General features: G+C 34.8%; 1 protein-coding gene across 1 annotated transcript; it reads left to right on the top strand.

Moving 5' to 3' along the window:
• The first annotated feature begins 2190 nt into the window (after positions 1 to 2190).
• Positions 2191 to 3322, top strand: sst7 (somatostatin family member 7). The gene is made up of 2 exons (XM_051097400.1): positions 2191 to 2394; positions 2604 to 3322. The coding sequence occupies exons 1-2, from the start codon at positions 2293 to 2295 to the stop codon at positions 2835 to 2837; spliced, it is 336 nt and encodes a 111-aa protein (XP_050953357.1). The 5' UTR covers positions 2191 to 2292; the 3' UTR covers positions 2838 to 3322.
• Positions 3323 to 24128: the final 20806 nt, after the last annotated feature.

Genomic DNA, 24128 nt, shown 5'->3' with positions numbered 1-24128 from the left:
ACGATGTATATCGCACACTCCTAGTAAGGACATCGATAAAATAGTCCATGTGACATCAGTAATTCAACCTTAATTTTCTGAAACTACAAGCATACCTTTGGTCAGCAAAGAAAATAAAAATAACGACTTGACTTCGCTTCCAGGTCAGTGGGTGCATGTGCCATGGTACTCGTCAATAGGGACTTTAAGCAGCAGCCACGGATGGAACGGCAACGGCATTCCGACGTCATATTGCGCGTTCACGACTTTAACTGCCACTTCTTGACGTTCTACTGTAGGCGTCTACTACGGGAGAACAGCTGGTTTGCCGTAGTCTTTACAACGTCACAGATTAGTAGATAAATGTTACATTTTATAGTATATACCACTGTAATTCCATCAGTATACGATTCTACCATTAGTCTATCATTTAATCTGTGTTGATATGTTTTAAACGTAAGCCAATTTTAACGATGTTTTCATTTGTACAAAGATATGTCTGCTGTTGGTACCAGCACCTAGTTGCTTAATGATTTTTACGTTCTCGGCTACGGCGGGGTTACAGCCTACTTCCGGTCATCGTAGCCGTTCCATTGGAAGCTGTTGCTTAAAGTCCCTAATATACGTGTCGAAGACTGACACGGAACTGAAGAAATTGTTGAATAAAGTTGTTATTTTTGCTTTTTTTCACACAAAAAGTATTTCCGTAGTGTCATAAAATTACGGTTGAACCTTACTACCTTTCTGGGCCTTGAATGTGTCAGTTATGTTGCTGTCTATGCAGGGTCAGAAAACTCGGATTCCATCAGAAATATCTTAATTTGTGCTCCGAAGATGAAGGTCTCAGGGGTTTGGAACGACATTAGGGTGAGTAATTAATAACAGAATTTTAATATTACTCGTATTTATATTGCATTGTCTTTTTTTTTCATTAGATTTGCTGCTGTAGTACTCTACAACTATATGGCTATATAACCTTGTTTACTTTTTGCGCTAATGTTTGTCTCACTTAATATTCTTACATGGTAAAATCTGCAGTTACGTTTCCATAAAAGATTTAATTCTTGTTATTCATCCTCTTTTCATCCACTGACCAAAAGCATCTTATTTCTCCCTAAAGATAGTTTTCTCAGTTGTTATTTTTGCCTTTTTGCCCACAAAAAGTATTCTTGTAGCGTCATAAAATTATGGTTGAACCACTGATGTCACATAGGCTATTTTTTATAATGTCTTTACTACCTTTCTGGGCCTTGAATGTGTCAGTTATGTTGCTGTCTATGCAGGGTCAGAAAGCTCTTGGATTCCCTCAAAAATATCTTAATTTTTGTTATGAAGATAAAGGTCTCAGGGGTTTGGAACAACATAAGGGTAAGTAATTAATGACAGCATTTTAATTTTACTCGTATTTATATAGCATTATCTTTTTTTACATTACATTTGCTGCTGTAGTACTCAACAGCTGTATGACTGTATAACCTCGTTTGCTTTTTGTGCTAATGTTTGTCTCGCTTAATATTCTTACATGGTAAAATTTGGAGTTAGGTTTCCATAAAAGACTTGATTCTTGTTATTCATCCTCTTTTCATACACGGATCAAAAGCATCTTCTTTCTCCCTAAAGACAGTTTTCTCAGCTGTTCCAGGTGCCAGACGGTTCGATGGCAATCTGAAGGAGAAGGAGGAGGAGTTGTGCTCAATTACATGTTGGAATGGGAGCAGACTGCCACTGTACACAACAAAACGGGTTAGTTTGATTTCCTTGTATTGATATCACAATGCAGCTCTGAGTGAGAACGGCGCGTAATTACAGCGCACGTCTGACCGCCGTGCTTCCTAAAACATGATTCGCTCCCTGCATGTCATTTCGCTCCACAGAAATGTAAATCATAATTAGCATAAACAATGAGCGGCCCACAGAACTTTTCAGTTTAACGGTGGCTCCGTCATCATCGGTGTTTTTTCTCCACGCATCCGTTTAAACTGAAATCAGGACCATTTTTAGAGCTATGACGTGAGCGCCATGGCGCAGTCCTCCCCACCGGCACAACGTCTGGTTTGTTGGGGGGTTAACTACTCAATGCTTTTGTTAGTTCCTAAGCCACCCACTCCCCCACCCTCTCCCCTCCGTCCTCCAACCGCTGCGTCAGTAGGGGACTGGAACGAGAGGTATATAAGGACCCTGCCACCTGAAGCTCTCAAAAACCAAGATCTCTCCAGCTTTACTCTGCACCAGGAGCTACAAGGACTTCGAAGTTCCTGCTTTGCCTCTCTGACCGACCTTTCTGCGCACTTTAACTTCAGCTATTTTGTCAATATGCAGCTTTTGTCCAGCCTAGTGTCTCTTTTGCTGGTGCTGTATAGTGTCAGAGCAGCAGCTGTGCTTCCAGTGGAGGAGAGGAACCCGGCACAAAGTAGGGTGAGTGTCTGTAAATATGTTTCCAATTGTAGCTTTTATGGATTTTACAAGCAGGTGTTTGTATTTTAGACACATATTGATGTTTAGCACCTAAAAGAGACCATTCTGGGATACTTTTAGTACTAATAGCAACCATATTATTGTTATTACGAATAGTTAAAGATTTAAAATCTTGCATTCTAATTCAAGTCGAGTTGCTTTCTCATCAGGAGCTGAGCAAAGAGCGCAAGGAGCTGATCCTGAAGCTGATCTCTGGGCTGTTGGACGGAGTAGACAACAGCGTGCTGGCTGGGGAGATAGCGCCTGTCCCCTTGGATGTGGAGGAGCCTCTGGAGTCCCGTCTGGAAGAACGGGCCGTCTACAACCGGTTATCACAGCTGCCACAGCGCGACCGCAAAGCCCCCTGCAAAAACTTCTTCTGGAAGACCTTCACATCGTGTTAACGGCGCCAGTCCTGCAACGATGCCGCGATCCTCACTGATACCTGACATGAACTGTGTAGACCTCCGCTGTACATACCATCTCCAGTGTCTGAAGAAAGGTCTCTGTGGACTTACTCTGACACAGTCTGTTTGTTAAAGACATTGATAATATTTATTTATTTATTTATTGATCGATTAAGCTATTTATGGACCTCTGTTGTTTTTCAGCATTAAAAAAAAAGAATAAAGCATGGTTAAGATAGTTGCTTTTTTGATAAAAGATGTCTCATTTACTGTGGTCAAGCATTATGTTAAACTGACTGATGAATAAAAATAGAATTGATCACAGAGCCAAATGCGTTACAGGTGATGTAATAGTGCTACATATAAACGTTTTCCCAAAAGAACAAATCACGTATAAGGCTGTTTGTTACAAGCTCATCTGAATTGCATTTTCACAAGCTGTGGTTGTTTAACTCTCAATACACCAGATTAATTGATTGACAGTTTGTGTGGTGGTAATTTTCCTTGTCAATGAATTATATGTAATTGCAGTTGATGAGAGGGTGTGCTTGAGGTCATTATTCTAAACTAAACCCTTGTGTAATAATTATTTACTTGTAAATTAAATGCATTACCAAGAATTTTATTTCCGTTTAGCACATGGGAACGGAAAAACCGTCAGGCAAAATCATTATGAGACCATATTTTGAACACTCCAATTCTTCAAGTGCATCACGTATTTGTCTCGTCTTGATGGCACGTGTATTTGTCAATGCTGCCAAAGACAAGCTAGCTGTAACAAAAACATGTAAAAGCAAGTTAGATTGAATATCCAGATGCAACACATGCAGTAGGCCACCAATCTAGTTTAATTATTTGTTCTCCAAATATAGGCATACATGGTTATGCAAACTGTGTCTACGTAAGAGTTACTCGCGTTAGTGCGTCATTGCTGTTGAATGTGAAACTAGTTGACATGATGAATAAATATATATAACAACAAATACAAGACATGACAGTGAAAATGTATTGGAGCTGAGGCCTAGTGTTTAGCACATGTACCTGATTTCCTGTCACTTCTCTATTGTCCTTTCAATGAAAATGCCAAAACATTAAAAATCTATCTATCTGTCTATCTATCTATCTATCTATCTATCTATCTCTATCTATCTATCTATCTATCTATCTAACTCAGTGTTCAGTTTGAAGTCTCCATTTGGCTTAAATAGGTCAAAATTAAGTTAATTTATTGATAGGTCAGGTTATAACTATGTCTCTTATTAGCTTCAGAGTTAAAAATGTGAATGACTACATGTAAAGGAGATAAATACCACCTTGTGTGATGGAAAAATCTGCTTTTAGTCACCACGGGCCAACCTGAGCAATTTACTTGCTTATGTAATGACTGTATAAAATGTATTTGATGTATGTGTGCGTGTGTGTGAATGCCTGTTCATGTCTGTGTGCATGTGTGACACATTACCAAAAATCACTTTCTAAATTGAAAGAGAAAATTATGTCTGGAGTAGATATTTGATTCTGTAGTGCTGGGCTCACCCTGACCTCAATATTCTTCATTGAGTTCAAAGGTCGAATCCAGATGATACCGACAGCATCTGTAATGTTTCATAGTGTAATCTGTCTGCTCTTTTCTCAGAATACTGATGACAGATGCTTAACAATTTCAAAATAGATATCAGAAGTACTTCTGACGTTTTACTCTGTATATGTAGTAAAAACTATTTCATATTTTACATATATATATATAAAGTAAATATTAAATTGTTTTGCATTTAATATTAAAGTACTTAAAATATATGTACTGTATAATTAAGAACAAATCCTCAGTTGTTTGGATTTGGTAAAGAAAGAGTTAAATAATTTAATCACTTGTGGTTAACACCAAGATCAATAATGTTATTCAACAGTGGCGTACGATAATGCAGTATCTTATTAAACTGAGTCTCTGGCATGGCATTCATATATCTGTTCAGTTTGCTCAAAAGTCAGATGGGGCCAAATTTAATTAGGTAACGGAACAATAAACATGCTGCTCTTGCCCAGTACAGCACTGGACCACCTAATCATTGGAATGAAGACACAACAAACATTGATACACATGAGGAATTCACTGTTACTGTTATCATGCATTATGACTGGTTATTCCACGAGATGATAAACGACTGACGGCACCTTTTCTATTACAGTATAATCTATCTTTTTGTTCTTTCTGTCTTTTTTTTTTTTTTTTTTGGATAGTTGATGGATGGACTGACACAAATAGATGACTCCAGGATGCGTTTTATTTGCATGAAGATTTGTGGGAAGCGAAAGAAAAACTGTCCATTATACAAGTGCCCTGAGCTACAATGAGAGCATTGTGAGGGGACATCAAAGCTTCTGCTGCTGGTAAGCAAAGCATTTTGATTGCTTTGCCTTTGATCTGAAGGCATGCTCCCACCTGAACGTGAATTTGAATTTCATATGTAATGTGTCATTTATCTTTAGGAAACACACAACTGACTTCAGTATTTCTAGTAAGTATGAATATACATATACAATAAATATACAATAAACAACTGGAATTAATTAATTATAAGCAGACAAGAAAGAAGGACAGACTCATCAACAACAATAGTCCTATTTAAAATAAAATTGAAGAAGTTCACTTCCAGAATGACATTTCCTGTTAATTTACTCAGCCCCATGTCATCCAAGATGTTCATGTGTTTATTTCTTTGGTCATAAAGAAATTATGTTTTTTGAGGAAAACATTCCAGGAATTTTCCATTTCAGTGGTGCCCATGAGTTTTAACTTCCAAAATGCAGTTTAAATGCAGTTTCAAAGGGCTCTAAACGATCCCATCCAGGGAAGAATGGTCTAATCTAACGAAACGATCGGCCATTTTCTTAAATAAATTAATATTTATACAACATTTAGACAACTTGTCCAGCTCTGCGATGCGCATGCGTCTGGTTCAATACAGTTATTGTATGTCGAAATACTTACATCTTATTTTCTCCACCAAGTTCAAAATCGCCCTATATCGCTGTTTTACCTTTTTTTTCTCAGGGGCACCATTGAAGTCCATTATATGGAGAAAATTCCTGAAATATTTTTCTCAAAAATCATAATTTCTTTACAACGGAAAAAAGAAAAACATGAACATCTTGGATGACAAGGAGGTGAGTAAATTATCTATACATTTTTGTTCTGGAAGTGATCTAATCCTTTAAGTTTTTTGAGGAAAACATTCCAGGAATTTTCTCCATTTAGTGGACTTAAATGGTGCCTGCGAGAAAAGTAATGTTATTGTCGTGTCAGCACTAAGCTTCAGCCACACCCTCCGTCAAGCTTTGACGCCGACGGCCTGTAAATGTACCGTAAGGGACTTATCTAGCGAAATGACCTGTCATTTTCTGAGAAAAAATACAAATTTTTACACTTTTTCCCTACAAATGCTCATCTTGCACTAGCTCAACCTCACGCATTACATAATCACACACATGTGATGTAGGTGGAAGTACCAAACTCAGTGTTTACAAAGCGAACATGCAAAGACAATCAAATGCCCTCTACAAAAAAAGGTAAAACAACGATGTCAGATGATTTTGAAGTTGGAGGAAAAAATTTGATTTTTCGCCCTACCCTACCTTCTTTAACTGAATTACACAGAGGAGGAACTAACAATGTGAATACGCAGTACGTGAAGACGTACATTGCAGAGCTAGCGTAAGATAAAAACATACATTTTTATTTTTTGAAGAAAATGACCAATCGTTTTGCTAAATAAGACCCTTATTCCTCGGCTGGGATTGTATAGAGCCCTTTGAAGCGCCATCGAAACTGCACTTTGGACCTTCAACCTGCTGGCCACCAATTCCTAGAATGTTCTCAAAAAAAACGTAATTTCTTTGCGACTGAAGAAAGAAAGACATGAACATCTTGGATGATTAGGAGGTGAGTAAACTATCAGGCAATTTTTATTCTGGAAGCGAACTTCTCCTTTAGGTCTAGTATTTTTGAAAGCAAAAATCATACAAGTTAACTTGACCTTTGGTCAAAACTGTGTTATTTTATATTTATCAGCATTGATTATTTGAGATGCTGGCCTCAAAAAAGGCAATACAATGATTCATAAATGTGTTTTTGTAAGAGCTTTATCTATAAACTCACCAAATCACCAAAGGCATCTAGTTCAGATCATAAACGCTGAAATTTATAGACTGTTTTACTGGCATGAGTAATTTTCTTAATCAGCATTTTTGTATCATTACTTTGAAAGAAAGTCATTATTTCTGTTTTCTTTGTGCACAAATACTATTGTCACATGGACTGTTTTAACGGTGTCATCACTACTATTCTGGCTATAGAATGTGGTAATTACTTTGTTGTCTATGCAGGGTCAGAAAACTCTCGGATTTCATCAAAAATATCTTAATTTGTTTTCCGTAGGTGATTGAAGACCTTATGGGTTTGGAATGACATGAGGGTGAGTAATTAATGACAGAATTACCATTTTTGTGTGAACTTTTTAATTTAGATGTTACATTTTTGTCCAGTGATACATGTTTCTTTGGGGGTTGAACCTGCAACCTTAGCATTGCCATCACATTGCATCACCAGTTGAACTACAGGCATATTAGTTGTGGCTAAACAGTAATTGAGCAGCTGTCTACGTTTGTAATGCCAACTCCATATGTATTCTTAAATTAGTCATTATTATATCCTGCAGTTAAATGGTGTCTATGAAAGGAGCAAATGTCAAACACTTAATATGCTGCAGGTAATGTGCGAGTAGAAAAATTCATACCTCAATTTCGAAATCTTCCCATCCAAGCAAATGTAAAAGGCCGTGACACAAGCTTCTAATTCATTATAATGCTAATGCTCTGTTCAATTGCAATAACACTGTTTATGTGAAGAGAAACTATGCGAATTGTAAACTGATTCAAATAACACACAGTTACATTTTTAAATGATTGGCAGTTTGCTTTGCCTTGTTTAGCCAGCAAACCTAATATGGTTTGAGACAAACGGACGAAGGCCTCAATCAAAATGCCTTGTTTCTTTTCTCTTGATAGACTTTCTTTTATCCGCAGGCGAGTGGTGAGTAATGTTTCAGGGCTACGTAAATGCCATTACGCTCCATGTTAGATCTTTGTCACATGGTCAGAGGGCATCGGAGAGCACTCTCACTTCATTAGTTCTGCGTTGTCTGTGTCTTTGCTTTTACCTGTTGCCACCAGCGATGTTTTGTATCACCATCAATAATTCTTGATTTGGTTCTGTGGTGACATTTGAAGGTAGGATACTGAGCAGACGCAAACATACCATGGGTGACTAACTAAGACATTTGAGAACACAGAAACTTGAATGCCATTTGTAGAAGAGGAAATATTGCCACTGGTGATCAAAAATCTATATTTGGAGTTTCTGAATTATTCAAGTCATTGTTCTTTGAGTTACTTGCCCTTCATTGTGCTGTAGTTGAATCTGCAATCGCCCTCAGGTGTAGGTCACATTTGCTCATGTTGAACACCGAGTTATTGTTTCAGCACGCTCTCTTCGCCTTCCTGATGAGCAAAGAACAGCGAGTGGGAAGTTGATGGCATGTTAGAGTGGCATTAAAAAGTAATTTAAGCATGAAATGCAACTTCAAAATAGTGTTGGTTGTACATTTTATGTGCTAGACATTCCCTGTTATATAGGGCCCTATGAAATCCATATTATTTTCTCTCAAATTCCGTTTTAGTTTTTTCCATTTTAATTCTCATGGATTCCATTTTTTTCCGTTTTAATTTTTCTGGACTCCTTTTTAATGGTGAATTAAATTTTATTAATCAAAAAGCATGTCTAATTAATTAAAAATGAAAAATGATTAAAGCATTTAACATCAGTTTATTAAGTTTAACAAAAATCACATGTTTAGGGCCCTATGAAATGTTTTATTTTTGCCCACATTATGTTTTATTGTTACCAAATTCTGTGTTCCAGCATTTCTAATTATTTGAATGTATAAAATCAAGTTTCCTTTATTCTGTTTATTTTTTTTATATTTATTTTTCTCAGAAATTTTGTGTTGTGTATTTGCATTTTTCTGGTTATCAAAGGCATAAATCATTAATTTAATTTATCTTTTAATTAATGAATATAAAATTTTTTGGCAAATAAAGGGGATTTACTATTATAATTAAAACACTGAAGAAATATATGATTATTCATATTAAAAATAAGGTTTTAATAATTTTAGTAGTAGTAGTAAATACATTTTACTGAACAATAGTAATGTATTTCTGCCGTAATGTCTTCACGTTAAACCAAACTTTTATTTTGACGGGTTGCAGTGAATACCTTTAAATTTGTGTGTGTGATATGATGATAGTTTTACTCAAATGAAACAGTAAAATGCACGTGTGGTGATTCTCAGAACAGTTCTGGTGATGTTGTTCATGTATTTATGTCCTCATTTAATGAGGTGGTAGACGCTAATATCACCGCAAATGTCACGCGTGCTTCAGTAAGTTACACCTGTTTTGTGGCTTAATATTTACAAAAATTGATTTTGCAAATTGATTTAAGTGGAATGACCTACTTTTGATTAATTAATCTAAACTTCTGTTACATTCTGCGTTAAACTGTAAATTCCGTTTTTAGGAAATTATAGGGCCCTAGTTATGCAATAAAATACTTCATTACATGAATGAATTACATGAATGGATCTATAGATTTAGACTATAAGCTACCACTGATATCTTGTGTAGTGAAAAGCTATGTGTTTCTAAGAAACAAATCCATCATTAAGGTGTTTTAAATTTAAACTTTTGCTTTTTGCCAAAATATGACTCAATAATCCATAATAATGCTTCAGTGAAAAAGTCCATCTCCGGTTGTCCTCTCATATCAAAATCCACCAACATGTTTAGAATTTTTTGTACTGTTTTTGCTTGTAAATGGTGCTTGATCTGTGCATATTTCTCTCTTGATTCAGACAAACAATGATTTTAAAGTTAAAAATGTATTAATGAGCTTTTCACTTAAGAAGACTGTAAGGATTTTAACTTGAGGATTATTCTAATGTTTTTATCAGCTGTTTGGATTCTGATTCTGACGGCACCCATTTACTGCAGAGGATCCATTGGTGAGCAAGTGATGCAATGCTAAGAAAAATGCTGTTCCTATGAAGAAAAACGAATCTACACTTTGGATGGCCTGAGGGTAAGAACATTTTCAGTTATTGATTGTAATGATGGACTGCTTTAAAATGTACCATTTTTATCTTAAAATAATATACAGGTAAAATGATAGGCTATAAAAATAAGAAATATAATAACATTGTGAGTAAATAATGACAGAATATTCATATTATTTGATCAATTATTCCTTTAAATATCAAAAAATAGAGCACAAACTTTTAATGCAATCTGTGAGTAGGTTTGACTTCTGTGATATCAGAAGCGTGCCTTGCATTTTCACACACAGCCTGTATTATTCCATGAGGCTGAAAGGTCTGAAGGGAGTGAGAATTAAACTGTAATTGCCTTCTCATAAACACAAATGATGAAACAAGCCACGGAATCAAACCCTTGTCAATATCTCAAAAGGCATGTTGAGTTGGAGGGGGACAGAATGGGTTGCATAGAAGACTAGACGTGAAGTTTTAGATTTCGTGCACTGCTTAACAGCCGCTAATGACGCCTGATGTGTTTGTGTGCTGTGACTGCATTGCTAGTCAGCACGGCTAAAAGCATATCATTATCCCTCTCAGCGCACCCTACACCGCAGTGAGAGCTGAGAAAATTAGATGTCACAGACATGAAGAAGGGATGCAGGATGCCCGTAACCATAGAGACCCTGCCCATCACAGAGGGGACCAGTTCAGGAGGAGGGGCAGAGTCCTCGTAAGGGGCTTATAAGGGGACAGAGGACACGATCTTGCCTCTTCCGATGCCATTTAGACTCAGTGCTGATGAGAATAAGAGAACAATTATTCTGAGGCTGGTTCAGTATAGGCTGTTCGCAGTTTATTTTATGAGAGTATTGGAAAGACTTTACGTAGTCTTTCCAAGATATCTAGTTATTATTTCATCTGGATCGCAAAATTAAAACAAACCTGGATCCCAGGTGCAGTTTTGTCATATGGACACAACATCTTTTTTTGATGTTGTTTTTAAATGATTTCCAATCATTTAATTTCTCGCAATGATTTCTGTCATTGTATTTAGTTTTGAGTTTGCAGATGTGCAACTTTTTCTAACTTATTCAATTTAGTGGAAAAAAAAATGCATTGAATGTACCACCGCAGGCTGTAACGTTCGTGCCGCTTTTATTTTACGAAAAAAAAAAAAAAAAATTAAAGCAAGAATTAAACTACATTTAATACAATTTTAAAAATAGGTACAGTATGTATAATTAAATAATTGTTAAATTAAAAATGAATTAAAAATGTAAATGTTTAAAAATGTTTCAAATTTAGTACGTTTATTTATTGATTTTTATAACTGGAGTCAGGGTTATTAGTTAACTAAAACTAAACAAAAATTAAAACTATAAAAAAAATTCTGTTATCTGAAATAAAATAAACTTTAACTGAAGTAAAATAAAATATAAAAATTGTATTATTTCAGCTACATTTCCCATTTTAGTTTAGTTTAACTTGATGTACTAAAATAACTAAAAAAAAACACTGGAAAACATCGTAATAATATGATATCATTATACATATCAGTCAGGTTTTTGAGCATAAGATTTGAAATGTTTTTTGAAGAAGTCTCTTCTTCTCACCAAGCCTGCATTTATTTGATCCAAAGTACAGCAAAAATAGTAAAATCTTGAAATATTTTTACTATTTGAAATAACTGTTTCATTTATTCCTGTGATTTCGAAGCTGACTTTTCAGCACCATTACTCCAGTCACGTGATCCTTCAGAAATCATTCAAATATTCTGATTTGCTGCTCAAAAAATATGTATTATTGTTATGTTGAAAACAGCTGAGTAGAATTTTTTCAGGGTTCTTTGATGAATAGAAAGTTCAGAAGAACATTATTAATCTGAAATAGAAATCTTTTGCAACTTTATCATCACTTTTTGATCAATTTAAAGATCCTTGCTAAATAAAAGTATTAATTTCTATAATTTCTATTTTTTGTTCTATTATACTGACTCTAAGCTTTTGAATGGTATAGTGTATAATGTTATAAAAGCTTTTTATTTTAGATAAATGGTGATCTTTGGATCTTTCTATTCATCAAAGAAACCTGAAAAAATGTACTCAGTTGTTTTAAATATTATTATTATTATTATTATTATTAATAAATGTTTCTTGAACAACAAATTAGCATATTGGAATGATTTCTGAAGGATTAAGTGACACTTAAGACTGAAGTAATGATGCTGAAAATTTAGCTTTGATCACAGGAATAAATTACATTTTGAAATATATTATATTATAAATAGAAAGCAGTTATTTTAAATAGTAAAAATACTTCTATTTAAAATGATTTTTTTTTTATTTAACAATTTATTTATTGTGTGCTATACAAGGAACGTCACTGTATTATAAATAGTACTTAAAAAGCTTTTTTTAAATTGCCTTTCTTTGTGAAAATATTAGCCAAGTAAACCGAATCATAGAGCTCAATAATTAGCCCATCATCTGAGCATTTACTGTTTAGTGGTGCAGTGCACCCTACATCAGTGTGCTATTGTCTTTGAGAGGACCTCTGGTGTCCAAAATCTGGATAATTATTTTGTTGATAATTTGAAAACAACAGCCTGTTTGATGAGCCTCAAATCTGTTGACATGTCATTGCAAACCATGCTGTTTGCTGTTCCAGAATTAGCATAATTACTCCTTGACTAAGTGTGTTTATCAGGGGAACGGATCCAGATTCACGCTGGCCTCAGCATTAAGGGGAATGAAAGTAAAGCAGCGTTTGCTAAAAGCTCTCCTTTGACATTGCGCTTGTGTAAGTCAGTATCACAGATAGTCTGCTAACAAGCAGAGTGGTTGTTGTAGCAGCAGCTCATTAGCTGTGCAATGACTCTGTCATATCCTGGCTCCGTCTCTCGTGCTCTGTGCTGTAATTACCGAGAATGGACTGTGGAAAGAGGGAAGGCCACTAAACACAATATTGACCGTCTTGTTTAAGCGCAGAATTGACCTGTGAGATGTGGGCTTTAAATATCTCAATCACAGACGGGCCACTTGTGGAGCAGAGAAAGAAATGGTCCACCTTTAGGGAGCCGTAATAGATTCGTTGCTGCAGCTGAATGAGAATTTCATGTCATTTGCTGTAATGAATTCATCACACTCAAGACACAGACAGAACTACTGAACCTTCATGATACGGCACGGTTAGACTGAGGATAGTTTGTTTCTCATCCCAGCGGATTGCGATGTCTGACAAGGCTATTGCATTTCTAAACACCAGCTGAGCATCTGAAATGCTAAATGGGCAACAGCCATGATACAAAAATGACATTATTCACACCTGTCTTCCCAAATGAAGTGTTTTAAATCAATTATTATCAACTAAAAGATACTAAAAATATTCTGATTAACAAAAATAATGGTTTTTTAAAACACCCCCTTTGTAATTGTTATTATTTAAAACAACTGAATTACAGATATACAGATATTTACACAGTTGTTGTAGTTTAAACTAAAACTGAAACAAAAATGAAAACTATAAAAAAAACATTTTGATTACTTAAAGAAGTTAAGTTTGAAGTGAAATACATTTAAATATTAAAAACTAATATTTTAGCTATTTGCCAAGGTAACATTTGTCATTTTAATTTAGTTTAACTCGATGTACTATTATGATATATATTTCAAAAATAAAGTCTAAATATTTATACAATAAAGTCAAAATTATGAGAATGAAGTCGAAATATTTCGATAATAAAGTTAAAATATTATTAGAATAAAGTAAAAATTATGAGATTTAATTCGTAGCGATTACGAGATTAAAGTTATAATATTTTGAGTATATTCTAGTATATTTTAGCCATTCCTTCTGATGTTCCTTCATGTTTATATTGTGCTATAAACTTGAAATAAAGAGGAAAAATACATTTCTAATTTGTATTTTGTGAAAAAAAACTGAGCTGTGTTATAAAAGCAACCAAGAACAAAATTATTACGATTACTGGGTGGCTGTCGTGCTACAAATGATGAATGGAAGATGTTAAATATTATTTCCAATTATTTACTGTATTTTACCGTGAATGAAACAGCTTGTTAATAGTCACTCATACAGTATACCTTACCTTTTAATTAAATACATGTGAGGAATGAAAGATTGGACGCCACAGACATTTTTGTGGAGTAGGTGGTGAAATTGTCACAAAGAAAACAGTATAATTTAATTAAATGAATGTCTCATTGTAATCGAAGAGTTGCATGAATACAGCGATTTGTCCCGCCACATTAAGGAGCGTGAAAAACACGTTATTGCAAGACACACTGTTTGTATTTTGATATAAAACTGACAGATTTTGAAAGCGGAGACTTTATTCAAATGAATTCTGGTGGCCTGGCAACTTCTCCCGGTTCTCCTAATCTGGGACATTTGCATGTGCAGGCTATACTCTCAAAATATTATAACTTTAAATGCTACAATTTAATTTTCGTAATTTTGACTTTATTTTCTAACTGTTCTGACTTTATTCTCATAATTTTGACTTTATTCTCAAAACATTTTAACTTTATTCTTGTAATTTTGACTTTATTCTTGAAACATTTCGACTTTATTCTTGAAACATTTTGACTTTATTCTTGAAACATTTTGACTTTATTCTCAAAACATTTCAACTTTATTCTTGTAATTTTGACTTTATTCTCATAATTTCGACTTTATTCTCGTAATTTTGACTTTATTCTTGAAACATTTCAACTTTATTCTTGAAACATTTGACTTTGTTGTCGAAACATTTCAACTTTTCTTGTAATTTTGACTTTATTCTCGTAATTTTGACTTTATTCTTGAAACATTTTGACTTTATTCTCAAAAGATTTCAACTTTATTCTCGTAATTTTGACTTTATTCTCATAATTTTGACTTTATTCTTGAAACATTTCGATTTTATTCTCGTTATTTCGAATTTCTTGAAACATTTTGACTTTATTCTCAAAACATTTTAAATTTATTCTTGTAATTTTTACTTTATTCTCATAATTTCACCTTATTCTTGAAACATTTTGACGTTATACTCGTAATCACGACTTTATTCTTATAATTTCGAAGTTTATTCTTGAAACATTTCGACTTTATATTCGCAATTTTGATTCTATTCTCGTAATTTTGACTTTATCTTTGTAATTTTGACTTTATTCTTTAAACATTTTGACGTTATTCTCAAAACAATTCAACTTTATTCTTGTAATTTTGCCTTTTTCTCATCATTTCAACTTTATTCTCGAAACATTTCGACATTATTCTCATAATTTCGACTTCATTCTCGTAATGTAGACTATATTCTTGAAAGATTTCTACTTTATATTCGTAACTTTATTCTCGAAATATTTTTGCTTTATTCTCGTAATTTCAACTTTATTCTCGTAATTTAGACTTTATTCTCTAAATATTTTAACTTTATTCTCAAAATAAAAAAGACTTAAATCTCATAATTTTAGATTTTTTATTTTTTAAAGTGGCACTAAAACACCGTCATGCTAAAATAACAAACTAAAACTGAAATAAATTAATAAAAACTTCACAGAAAATCTGGAAATTAAAACTTATTCAAAATATTAATAAACAGTATAATAATATAAATGGTCCTGAAATAAGATTTATATTATCTGAATGGTCTGAAATGAATTATAAGTTCAGTCGGGTTTAGCCTATTTAAACTGCCTAAAAGGAATAACAAAAAACTAACTAGTGAAATACGAACTTAGTAATTGAATGTAAAATGTAAAAAATAGTTTGTCATTGGTGTCAAATAGTGTCATTGGTCAACTGGACAGATTGTCCCGCCACAAACTCACGCAATTGGTTGAGCCAGTGTTGCTGTGATGGGCTGCTTTGGGTGCTGAAATGAACAAAGCTGTTGTGATATCTCATCATTGTTTACACATTTGTAGAAGAAATCACCCTACAAATGGCTTATAGTCTCTTCATAAGATGGGATATGGGAAAGTCTTTTAACACGGACAAAACACACATTTCAGCTTTAAGGTTAATGTCGAAGAAGAGTTCAAATAAATTAGGGAATCTTAATGTGAGAAGCTTAAAGAAACAACACCATAAGTTAAGTGTCAGCTCTATGGATAATAACTCAGTGTTATGAAACTAAAAATATTATTTTGAGAGAAAGTAGCTCCAAAGGTATTATATTGTGATGAGGTTCATATGTATTATTAGAAAGGTTTGATCTTTTATGCACAATTGTAATGTCTCTGGCTCCCTTATTAGATTCCTGCATGTTTGAGAAACCAAATCAAGGGTGTAAACCAGAAACGCCATGGATAAACACAGGCAAATGCAGACTTTTTGAAAACTTGACTGTAAATAGCATGTGTCAAAGCCTAAATGTAGTAGTTATAGTCTGTGAATCTGATTGGCTATAACTTAACTAAAACTAAAAGTCCTAAAAATCCAATCCAAACATTACCATATCAAATACATCACAAGACACTTGTAAACAGCTAAAGACTGTGATTTAGTTTTCGTCTTTACTGACATCTCCCCACAGTCTGCCATTAAGTACACTCTCTCTTGTGTTTTGGGCCTCAAATATTGACAGCTAATCAAGTGATCAACTGCTGCAACATATGCATATCTCATGATTATGAGTGGTCTTAAGGTTGTGATAAGAAAGAAATATTAAGGGGAATGTTTTGGCGCGAGACCAAATGAAAAACACCATGAGTCTCCAGCTGCAGCTGTATGGCCTTTTAAACAGTACAGCTAATGATAGGGAAATTACTTGTGATAAATCGAGGCTGAATCCCTCCGCACTGAGTTTCGCCCCAATGTCAGATTGCCATTACTCTTTCAATTTAGCCGCTGATGCATCTTTCACAGATTTAAGTCCCCATATGGCCATTTCCGTTCTCTTGTGGGCCTGTGGACGTTTGCCAAATCAGTAGCTCTGACATGCAGCTCTGCGCCAGTGACGGAGAGTCAGGTGGCGATGACGAGAAATGGTGCCCAGGTGCAGAAATCACAGCTTTAGGGAAGAATTCAACTTGACATTAGTTTAACCACAGACTATTGAATAATATCTACCCTGATTACAAACAACAGGACACCCAGTCATCATCAGACACGGAAAAAACACACCAAAAATGCATTAAGCGTGCTCACTACTATGCAAAGTTGCTTCAAACTTCAAATAAATCCAATTATCTGAAGCCCTTGCCTCGTCAGACAGTATCAAAAAGACAGAAACAGATGAGAGAAGGAAATTACGCTGCATTTATTATTCTTAGCAGTCTGTTTATAAATGGTGAGATAATTTCATATTTCTGTAGAAAAGATAAAACAAATCTGAAATAGATTCAAAAAATGTTTTTAAAAACTGTATGTTAAACATTCTGTAAATACATCTTTATTTATACCTGTGTATGAAAACGATTTCAAATGCTTGCTGTTTTACCGCCTCTAGTGTTCATTTCTGTTGGAAACTGCAGTGATATGTACTTACTGGTACATATTTTGCATCTTGTGAAAAAGTTCCCACGAAAAAACCTTTTCGTCATGAGATCAGGTAGTTTGATTCACTAAAAAGAACCTACACAAAAGATTCCTTCGTTCGGGAATCCGATTAAAATCATCATGTTCTCACATAGTGATAAATACATTGTGGAGCAAAGACAACACTGACAACACGCCAACAGATAAGACTTAGCACATTGCATTTGGTATGAAACAAAGTCTCAACTTTTAAATTTTGTTATTTTGTAAAGAATTTAAACAGTAAATACCGTTGCTGATCCGATCATCTCTTCCTCTTCACTAGTTATAGCATGAAATAAACATGAATGAACCTCAGAAGGTATCTTATTTCAACTGCGGAAGGACGTCAGGATACCTTTTTTCAAGTTCAAGTCCACCGAGGTTAATCTACTCTCCTGTCTGGTTTGTTTGTTGGACAAAATGGCGGTTTTGCCATTATGATCAGTCAGGTCATCCGTCAGTCAAACTCCCTGCGAAAGTTTAGTTCCCCTTTGAGAACTGTTAATGGAGTGAAAGCCACTAATATTATTTGCGCTCTATTTCTGGGGCATTAAACAGTACAATAATCTCTGAACAGGCTTCCGAATGCTCCTCAATAGATAGTCCCGCCTCCAAACTCATTCCATTCGTTGAGTCAATATGAGGGCTAGGTAGGATATTCAAACAAACAGAGCAACATCAAAAGCTTGTTGTTTACGTTTTTGGGGATACCAAAGTACAAATGCAGTAGTTATAGTTGTCTCTACACTACACCTGGGACAGAAAGATATTTGAACACTAACTAACATTAAGCCATTTAAGAATTATATTTGTTCTAGATCCTCACATGTGGTGTTAAAGTGAACACTGAATTTTCCACAAGTTGGTATGATTCTTTATGGTCTTGATGAAATGTCTAAATAATAAGCAAGGTGTGCACATACCCAAACCCAAAACAGGGCATGTCTGCAACATTCTTTGATTAAAATTCCTCAGTGGTCATGTAAAACAACACCCTGTTTACCTTGTCAAAAGCAGCTCTGTTCACAACGACCTGTTTCAGTGCGTGTCTCTTTAAATGATTATGAGCTACTGCCTCTATTCCATTTTTTGTGTATTCATGGCGTTACTATAAAACTTAAAAAACAAAACTAATCCACTGCATCCTCAGTGGCTCTGAATTTGGAAAAAAATGACTCTTATGTTTACTTTTACATCCAAGTACAAAACACCTGCATTGCTTATGAGACATTGTCGCTACAGCTGCTCGAGCACAAAGAAAATGGTGAACAGCTTGCAACTGACTGAGGGCAGAAATATGTTAATATGGGTCAGTCAGCGGTCGTGGGTGGGGCCTGAGTAGTATGATGTCATACTGTTCAGAAACACAAAATGGCTTGATAATTGAGAGGTAATTGACTTTATGTTTTTTTGGGAATAAAGAAGTGAATGGATTTTTCCAATTTGTTGTGGTTGTGGCCACACTGCTAAGACACATTTATATGCACACCCTGTAAAAATGAATTTTGCATCCAATGTCCCCTTTTAAAGGCACAATATGTACGTTTTCACCGCTAGAGGGTGCATATTCAAAACAAACAAAGAACCAAAGGCGTAGTTTGATGACGCCATGATTGAGTGTGGAATCATGGACGTCAGGATACCTTTTTTCAAGTTCAAGTCCACCGAGGTTAATCTACTCTCCTGTCTGGATTGTTTGTTGGACAAAATGGCGGTTTTGCCATTATGATCAGTCAGGTCATCCGTCAGTCAAACTCCCTGCGAAAGTTTAGTTCCCCTTTGAGAACTGTGGTGGGGCTGAAAGTCGTGGAAGAAAACGAGAACTTAGGAGCGATTGCTAATGAAGGACAAGCGCAATACACGGCTCGAAAGCAGCGAAGCTTTTATTATGCCACAGTCGACCGCTTCCACTTCTGCGCATGCGTATTTAGGAAAAAGCAGTGCTGTTTTATCATAATAGATATATTCAATGTTTTCAACAAAATAAAAAAAAAAACGATGACACAGTGCCTGTTACACTAGTTAAAATTTCTCTGGATTTAAACATTCTTTGAAACATTTGAGATAATATAAGTACATAAGTCAGCAAAATATATAACACTGTTCTAGTGGTTTTTGGATGTTTTAATCAAAAAATCTTACGTATTGTGCCTTTAAGACACTCACAGACTTAACAGCTACTTTCTGTTCTGAACACATCCCAAGTTTCAATCTATCCTATCACGAAAACTTTTGATGAGCAACCAGAAAATAATTGGCGTGTCAGAAATGGTACATTTTGAGGCCCCTGGACAATGCACTGATTACCCCTTGTTTCTGGTTTCTGACACCTGACCCCAGAGGTTGTGAACACACCAATGAATTCCTGGAGAAAAATAAGAAATCCTGGTCTATTACAGAAAAACCGTGAGGCTACAAAGACTGTTTCTTTTTGTTTGTTTGTCAGTTTGTGACACGGTTAAACCATAGAGAAAATGAAATGCTGTGAAACGGATTGTCTTGATTGTAGTCATTTATTTTTCAAGCTGAGCAAACGGAAAGGTGGGTGATACCATTGATTACCTTGCCGTACGTGCTTGTAGTTTCTATGCCTTTACAGAAACCATAGAGAGGTGTAAATAAAGCTTGCAATGATTATAATTTTTGACATTGTTTCTTGTTCATATTTTGAGCTCACCTGAGTGGCATACATGAATGGGAAAAATGGGAAAAGATTACAGTGTGAACACAAAGATCTGATTTGCTCCTCCACATGATTCAACCAGCTCTTGAAACAACCACCCAGAAGCATGTTTATGGGGTTTCTTATGATGTACTGTACACACTGTAGTCTTACAGGATGTTTAGCTTCAAGGGTTTCAGCTGCTTTTTTTCTTGAAGTCTAAAGTCTCAGCCACAAGTGTCATTTTGTCCCCTTCCGTTCCTTCATCGGTATTGATCTTGGATATATATTGTGTGTTCACAGTGCTCCCGTTCCACATCAAAGTGACAATGCTGACTGCCATATTATCAGGATGCACTTCATTACATACAGTACATCAAGCTTTACTGGGCTGCTCAGAAGGACGGTTCTGAGGCTCTGAATACGCGTATGTAAATATCCTTTTGTCATTTCTGTTGGATTCTGTGGCAAATTGCTAGTTGTTGCTTGGATGCATGTGCTTGTTTGCGTCCAGGCTGTACCTGAGGTGCTTTTTCAGATGTTTTAAATACAAAGCTACACAAAACAGTGTCAATTATATAAAACAAGGCTAATGGGATGGAATATGTCTACCGCTGCCTGATAGAATGATGGACTGTTTTAATTATAGTTCACCTAATGCTTCAAGCCGTCCTCTGGGTTGTAGTACATACTCTGCAACAGAAGATGCAAGTACTTGAAGAGTGACTCATCTTTTCAAAATGAACTTCATCTATACTTATAAAAGGAAGTAAAGAGCTCTAAACGGTGTTCGAATTAGACATGAGCTTTACCACTTGCTGATGCACTGACAAGTATCTGTCTCTGACGTAGAGTCACTTAAGAGTAAATGAATGTGTAGTGATTGTCTAATTCACTGGATTCGGCTGTCGTCAATAACATAAATTTGCGCTGGCTAAACATTTCTCTCATTGTTATATAAAATGTTTCTTTATTAGCAAAAGTGCAGATAGTAAAAACACACTTGCCGCAGGCTTTGCGTTGTAAGAAATTGGCAGATTACATTTACAGCACTTAAATATATTTGCTTTGTTTGAAATTGATAGTCGACAGCACACAGGAAAATGGAGGGAAAAGTTTCAAGATATGACTTGGGACAGATTTAGACATTGTGACACAGCTCTGACAGCATTCACGTATGATTTAAGTTTGGAAAACCATCTTTTTATTTGTCTAAAGGCAGCCTGGTTTGAATTACACATGAATTTACAAAGTGATATCAAGTTAGATGTAACATCACTGTGCTAGTAGCTGTAACTACACCATCTGGAACCAAAAATGCATCTTTCTCAAGTGACAACAATTTAAATGAAGCCATGCCTTCATTTTTTGCAAATGCAACATATTAAGATCTTAAATCCTAAATCATTAATTATATTTTAGCAGATGTTGTGTTAGTACGGCTGATTTTTGTAACTGACCTTGAACTGTCTAAAAACAGACTTTTTTCTGGGGTTTAAAAAGTATTAAAAACGTCTTAAATACAGCTTTAAAAGCTTTTTCTTACATTTTAATTCTTTTAATTCTTGCATCAAATCAATTTAGAGCTTGTCTGTCCAAATTATGGTTCTTTTGCAAAAGCCAAAAATTGCTCTTAATTTTTTTTCAATTTGCATTAAAAAGTCCTAAATCTCTTTTTCCCCCAAAACACGTTTCCAGTCTGAGTACTCAAGGGAGTTGGATAAACCAGTGTGAATGATTGTTTCTTCGTTAAGAATCACTTCAGCTGTGTCCCAACAACCTGTGACCTCTCGAGCAGGCATGATGACAGAGGTCAGTGCATTACACCTGGCTGCCACAATCAGCATGGGTATGTGCAGCTGGAAATTACCATTGTCATTTATGAGGATAATTATTGTAATCTCCTCATACATCAAGCATTACCAGCGTAGTGTATTGGAAATGAGGGGTCTATTAAAAGCTTGCTTATGGAACATTTGTTGCTTTATTCATTCTGTCTCTCTCTCTCTTGCTCACCCACTTTCTCTTTCTCTCTCTCTTTTTCTCACTCATTTTTAAATCATTAAATAACCATCTCATTCTGTGCCAAAAGGTTTAAATGAAAGGGACTGTAGCATTACAAAGGCATTTCAAATTAATTCTGCTCTCAAGGTAATTGGTACATACGACAGCAACAGGCTTTCAGTGTCACCTGTTGTTTTTTCATCATAAACATCTGCCCGTGGCACATAGCAGTTTGCATGTCTGAAAATGTCATAGGGCTGTAAATACTTTTTTTCATATTAGTGTGACTGTTCTACTTTTGCCTTTCATATTTGCAGTGTTATGTCTTTTAGTCATTATCACAGCACAGCCAAAAGTGATCAATAATTGGTGTTGGAAAAGTCATTTTATAATATTATTTTGGTCCATTTTGGTGTCTATGCCATTATTTCTGTCCTTTTAATATGCATATCCTATCATCTCAGTGTTACTGGATTGTGGATACTTGTTACTGTAAGTTTGTAATATTACAATGATTCTCTGTGTTGATAAATGTTTATCAATATCAATATCCAAAATATACAGTGGGGTATGAAATCACTAATCACTAGAGTGAAAATTCTATTGTGCAAATTTCTAGTTAATATATAAATTAAAATTATACTACTAGGATAGTAATTTGATTAAAAAGTTGAATTAAAAACAATTTTAGAAGATTTTAAGCCAACATGCTCACTGTTACAAATTGACTTGATTTATTTGATTAGAGACCTTTGTTTAACAACTTTATGAAAGCCTGTCTCCGCCTCTGAATAAAAAATAAAAAAGGTAATTGCAACTTTTTATTTCACAATTCAGACTTTTTTTCTGACAGTTGAGAGTTTACATCTTACAGTTCTGCCTTTTTTTCTCAGAATTGCGTAATACAGACTTGCAATTCTTACTTTTTTCTCAGAACTGTGAGATAACTCGCAAGTCTGAGAAATTAAGTCAGAATTGTGTGATACAAACTTGCAAATGTGAGTTCTAAAGTCAGAATTGTGAGACATAAACTTGCAATTTTGAGAAATAAACTCGCAATCCTGAGAAAAAGTCAGAATTGTGAGATAGAAGCTCGTAACAGAATCCCACAATTCTGACTTTTCTGATTTTATTACACGATTCTGAGAAAAAAAGTCAGAATTGCATGTTTTTATCTTGAAATTCTGACTCTTGCAATTGAGTTTATATCACACAATTTTGAGAAAAAAAGTCAGAATTGTGAGTTTATGTCACACAATTCTGACTTTATAACTCGCAATTGCAAGTTTATATCACACAAGTCTTAGAAAAAAAAGTCAGAATTGTGAGTTTATATCATGCAGTTATAAGAAAAAAAGTCAGAATTGTGAGAAGTTGCAATAACCTTTTAAAAAAAATTTATTCAGTGGTGGAAATGGGCTTCGCTACAACTCAGGTTTTTTTTTTCTAAATTTTGAAAAAAATCTTTTCAAGTTTATTTTTTTATGTGGTATAATTTGGACCCCTATGTATATTTAAATAAACATACACTTTTGAAAACTTTTGGAAGCTATTAAGAAAACTTCATACATTTTTCCCTGTGTTTTTATTTTTCTTTTTTTCTACAAACCAAAGTTGTATCTACATGTACACAGACACACACACACACACACAGAGAAATCAATTATTGACGACTGGTCAGAAGGACACATTGCAAAAACAAGAGTTCATTTGCTGCCAGTTAAACCAGAATTTTATAGTCAACATAAAAGCCATTATTAATCAAATGTTTAAATTTCTTGGTCTGAATGTGATTCCTTCTTTGTTTTTGTTGTACAGAAAAAAACAATGACAACATCTATTGTTTAAGGAGAATAAAGGAGATGTCAAGCGTGACAGCAAAGGTTAACTTCTGTACCAATACAGCATGTCTTCAATTCAATAGCTGATACTGACATTTGACAGACAGTG

This window comes from Labeo rohita, chromosome 23 (assembly GCF_022985175.1).
Source record: "Labeo rohita strain BAU-BD-2019 chromosome 23, IGBB_LRoh.1.0, whole genome shotgun sequence".
Taxonomy (NCBI): Eukaryota; Metazoa; Chordata; class Actinopteri; order Cypriniformes; family Cyprinidae; genus Labeo; species Labeo rohita.
Note: the sequence above shows the minus strand (reverse complement) of the source record. Positions and strands in the feature narration are given on the sequence as shown.